This window comes from Halyomorpha halys, unplaced genomic scaffold (assembly GCF_000696795.3).
Source record: "Halyomorpha halys isolate HHAL.00 unplaced genomic scaffold, Hhal_1.1 Scaffold591.1, whole genome shotgun sequence".
NCBI classification, from domain to species: Eukaryota; Metazoa; Arthropoda; class Insecta; order Hemiptera; family Pentatomidae; genus Halyomorpha; species Halyomorpha halys.
In genome coordinates this window covers 50,800-55,721 of record NW_027104732.1, presented here as the reverse complement: position 1 = coordinate 55,721, position 4,922 = coordinate 50,800, and the positions used below count along the sequence as shown (strand labels likewise).

The following is a 4,922-nucleotide window of genomic DNA, read 5'->3' as shown; positions in this document are numbered from 1 at the left end:
TAGTAAATTGATAGAAACATCCTTCACAAGGGATGCTATAGTTTATTATGAATAGTTTGCTCCGTACAGGGAAATAAATTATGGCATCTCTCTACAATCTATACAAACACATTACTCTCCGCCGCAGGGCCTGAATCGCCGATCTGCTCAACAACCCTCATCACTAGGTCACCAGAACTTCAGCCCTCTCAACGTTCTTCTAGTTTGTCAACGCAACCATCTTACTTACCACTTTCTTCTCCAGCTCTGACGAATCCTTGCAAAGTGGGACGAAACTTTGATTAACAATAAATTGTTTTTTGTTACTATTTTGATACCTTTATTGACTGCCACCCGGACTATCTTTTTCCAATCTACTTCATACGGTCAATTACCTTTTTCCAAGATGTCAATTATAGTTTATTCCAAGCTCTTATCGAGCTCTGTTTATGACTTATATTTTGGAGATACAGCTTCGAGGAGCCAATGAGGAAGACCAAAAGGTGATATCCCTTGACAAACAAGTAGGGAAGAGTCGGTCTGAAAAGGCAAGGTGGAGTAACTGGGAGCTCGGTTTTAAGTGGGAAAGATGGCACGTCGGAGATTGGGCTAGTAAGATCTTGCACATGAGGACATGAGCTACAAGGTCAAAGGAAAATACATCAAGTAGACTACCATAAGATATGACAGTCAGCCACATCATCAACTGCACCATTTTCAATCACCCAGCTACAGGTTTTTAAAGATGATGTAAATATATTTTAAGGCAAACTGCCAATCAGGATCATTTTATTATATTATATTATATTATTCATAGGTATACTAAATTTAAATAAATACTGTATTCAGTTGTGTAGTTTTGAGGATCAAATTTTCCAGTACCACTTCCTAATATTTGCATGGTAACAATATTTTATAAATACAGAGATGTATAATTGGTAAACTGGTAAACACGGTAGGCCTTTGGGAAGGCAATCTAATAATAATAGTTTTAAGAACTGAAATAATTAGAATTAATATAAATATATTTGGATAATTGCCTTCAGTAATTATCCTGGTTTCCCAGACACAACAGGTATTATTATACAGCAGCGGAATGATCCATATACTTCTGAACCAAATTAAAATATAAATAACAAATATGTTCAGCAAAGGTAGCTAGGTATAAATATAGAACAAAAATTATGCTTGATAAACGGTTTTTAATCCCACAATTTACACAAAAAATCAATTTTAAAAATGTACTAAAATTTAGTATTTAAAAACATACAAGCTAAATAAGACTAGCTGAAAAGATTGGTTGGTTAAAATCAGTTAAAAATTTGATGGTACATAAATATTGATAATAATTAAAACATTACAAAGAGTTGTATATATATATATATATGTATAGTTGACCGCAAAACTTAAATATAAGAAGATGGTCAGGGTTGAATCATAAAAGAACAAATAGTTTATAACTATTTAATGTTCGACGTTTCGGCCCCACTTCGCAGGCCTTCATCAGGGATAAAAAGATACAAAAAAAATATCTAAGAACATTTCAACAATAAGCTCAATTAAGCTAGGTTAAATACTATGTAAAAATTAAGTGATAAGAAAATTAAATCTAAATAAAAGGAAGGAAGCAATAAAATAGTATTAATATAAACTAAACAATGATAAGAATAAAAAATTACGTAACAATGGTAAGAATAAAAATTTAAAAAATACGTAAAATATACAGTTAAAAAGTACAGAAGACGTATATAAAACAAAACAAATGAAGAAGAAAGTAGAGATTAAATAAACGTCGTGAAAGAACAAATATAAATAAAAATATTAATAAGGATATTATTATCTGAAACGTCGGACCTTAAATAGTTATAAATTATTTGTTATTTTTTTATTGCAACCCAAACCATCTTACAAAGAGTATATAAGAATTCAAAAATGATTTGAAATACAAAAAAATATGAGTACTTACCGAATACATTATATTATTATTAAAAAAGCCTACCTCAATTCATTACAAACATTAAAAATATTCATAAATCTAGAGTTAGAGGTGTTCCAAATAGTCAATATTCTGTATGCAATAATATTTGCATTCTTAAAATTTTCTATCTAGTCCACTTACGTCCAGAATCGAAAGAAATGGTTTAACAATCGCAGAATAAAATCATATAGAATCATTTAAAATCTAATGCAACTCTTTAGATTATAACTAATAAATAATTACATAAAACCAAACTTAAAATATTTTTAAAAATATACCAATCAAGTTCATTCACAACTAATAAAATTATTTTAAAAAGTCCAAACATTCTAAAAAAATATATTAATATGATCTATAAATAGTTTTATAAATAAAATATGTTTAAAAGAATTATAAATACTAGAAAAGCTAATATTTTTTTTAAATCAGCTAATTAGCATTAGCCGGTTCATCACTAGCTGTCATTAGGAAGGTACTAACTGGTCCTCTGATAAAACACAAAGCGGTTTGATAAGCGTTAAACTTGTACCTTGACTTGATGCTGACCCGAGCACCCTTAGATACCAAAATCTCAGCCGTGTGGAGATCTCCGGACGCCGCCGCCCAGTGTAGTGCCGTCCATCCCAAGATATCGTCCTGGGAGTTGCAGCTAGCTCCATTTTCCACCAGTAGGTTTATAATCTTTCCATGCTCAAAAGTCGAATGTACTTCTGGTTGACAGTTATGCTTCGTTTCACTTGTCATAATTTCAATGTTTTCAACTAGATATTGTAGGAAGGAAAAGTCATTACCTGCCTCGGCGAGGTGCAACGGAGTAAAGCCGAATCTAGTTCTCGCATTTATGTCAGCCCCTCCATCCAGGAGCAGTTGTATCATCTCCAGGGTAGCTTTTTTTGAAAACAGGCATGCAACGTGCAAGGGAGTCCAGCCATAGTTGTCGACGGCATTAATATTGGCACTATTCTTCATCAAAATGTATGCCAAGTCGATGCAACCTCTCTGAGCAGCCTTGTGGAGAGGCGTAGTGCCCAGCAAGTCTTTTCCATTGATATCCACACCACTCTCTAGTAACCTCTCAACGATCTTCCGCTGCTCTGACACAACCGGGTAGAAAAGCACGTTCCACAGGCCGCGATTAGGATTATCATTTGCCCCCTTACTCAACAGGTAACAGAGGATATCTTCGCGGTACGCTAATCCAGCTGCCTCAAGAGGCGTAAAGTAGTAATAAATCTGTGGGAAAGTCACGTTTTCGGGTGAAAATACTTTGATATAAGAATAATATGATTCTAGTTCTTCTGTTGTGATATAAATAAGCGGAGAAAGATTCAACAAAGCCCCTCTTTCAACTAAAAACTTCACCAGGGGTAAATTTCCTCTAACAATGGCAAAGACAAGGGGTGTGTAGCAAGATACGGTCGCCTGGTTGACGTCAGCATTATGACACTCGAGAAGACATTTGACCGGCTCGGTGGGTGCGTCGGGCAATGAGCATATTAAGTGTATAGGGTATAAGCATTCCGGATCCCATGCAGGGTTCCATCTGCGTACTGCTGACGGGTTAATCATCAGGTGCATCGTGACTTCTGTCTCTGGTATCAAGGTCATGCTGAACAAACCCGTTGCAGTAGGATTCTTCTCGAGGAAGCTACCAGAGGGTACGAATAATAACCCATGTTCTCTAAAGGCTTCTATATTATTTAGTTTCACTCTGATCAACTTGACCAAGGCCTCCTCATCCTTGGGATCGAGATTCGGTATGAACTCCCTGACCACATCGAGGTTTAACAGTTCCCTCACAGTCATAATATCGCCTAACCGTGCGGCCGTAACCAAAGATTCCTTCATCACAGTGCAGATATCACTTCTGCCATTTTGTATGTGGTGTTGCCCGTTTTCTTCAGCTGAAATCTAATGACATCTACATTAGAACACTACATTGATGATGAAATATGAGTTTAATCTAAAATATTTAGATTATTACTTTGCCTCATGAATCAAAACTTGTTTAGTTGATTCTCATACTATTGTATATAAGGACAGCCCTTTTGCCTTGGTCAACTCTCAAACTAATTATATACAATATAAGGCAAGACTATCACAACTACAAGGAGCACCTCTGCTACAATTCCTATATCCAACAGCCCTAAAATCACTACAACAATACTAGAACAGTATACTACAGAAGATATGCAGAGGAACATCACTAGAGAGAAGTAACAAGACGCAAATTCATAACGAACAACAACTAGAAAAAGTACAAGATAAATCAAGTTCTTTGACAGTCTCCCTGAATCCATCAATCCACTATTCCGTTCAATCACCCTAGCCCTCCCCTTCCTGCGAGGTGGCAGGGCCGGAAGGGCCCCAAAAATCTCACCCTACCTTAACTTCTTACTTTTCTTGCACCCCCTCCACTACTATCTTTCGACTTCTAACTATTATTATTATTATTATTTACTAATTATCTTTCGCCTTTAATTACTGATTATTTTATTTGTCCATACATTATGTGAAGGCCCCTCATCTCCAAATATCTCTAGTAGAATTCTCACAGAATGGCCTCAGCTAAGTGTCTCACTGTATACCTTCAAGTACCAACGGTAGAAAAACGTTGTATTTAATCTGATTTATGTAACAAATATGTAACGCAATTTACTAATTCATTTTTGTTTTCTGTTTTAGAGGGATCGGAAAAAAAAGGTTTGTCAACTGCAAACCACAAAAACTACAGAACCAATCTTTGCTAAATTTTAATTATAAGAGCTTCATTGTCCCTGGAAAGTTAAGTAATAATAACATTAACAAATATGTACTACTAAAATATGAAATTGTATATGTTTGATTAAACAAACTAATTTTAGGAACTGCCGGTACGATTAGAAAAACCTATATAAAGTCTTATAGTATCAGATTAGAGCCCTGTTTTAGAGAAATATCCTGAGTTTCTGAAAGAACTAAAGTG

General features: G+C 34.9%; 1 protein-coding gene across 2 annotated transcripts in view; it reads right to left on the bottom strand.

The window, feature by feature from the left end:
• The window catches only part of LOC106684553 (putative ankyrin repeat protein RF_0381), a 19,718-nt gene that overhangs the window by 5,438 nt on the left and 9,358 nt on the right, over positions 1 to 4,922 (bottom strand). The window contains exon 2 of one of the 2 annotated variants that reach the window (XM_067053699.1): positions 1,950 to 3,868. The exons of the other annotated variant lie outside the window; for it this stretch is intronic. Coding sequence (XP_066909800.1) covers positions 2,387 to 3,868 — 1,482 coding nt within the window. The 3' untranslated portion in view covers positions 1,950 to 2,386. Of the gene's footprint in view, positions 1 to 1,949; positions 3,869 to 4,922 lie in introns of those variants that run through there. 2 annotated transcript variants of the gene reach the window in all.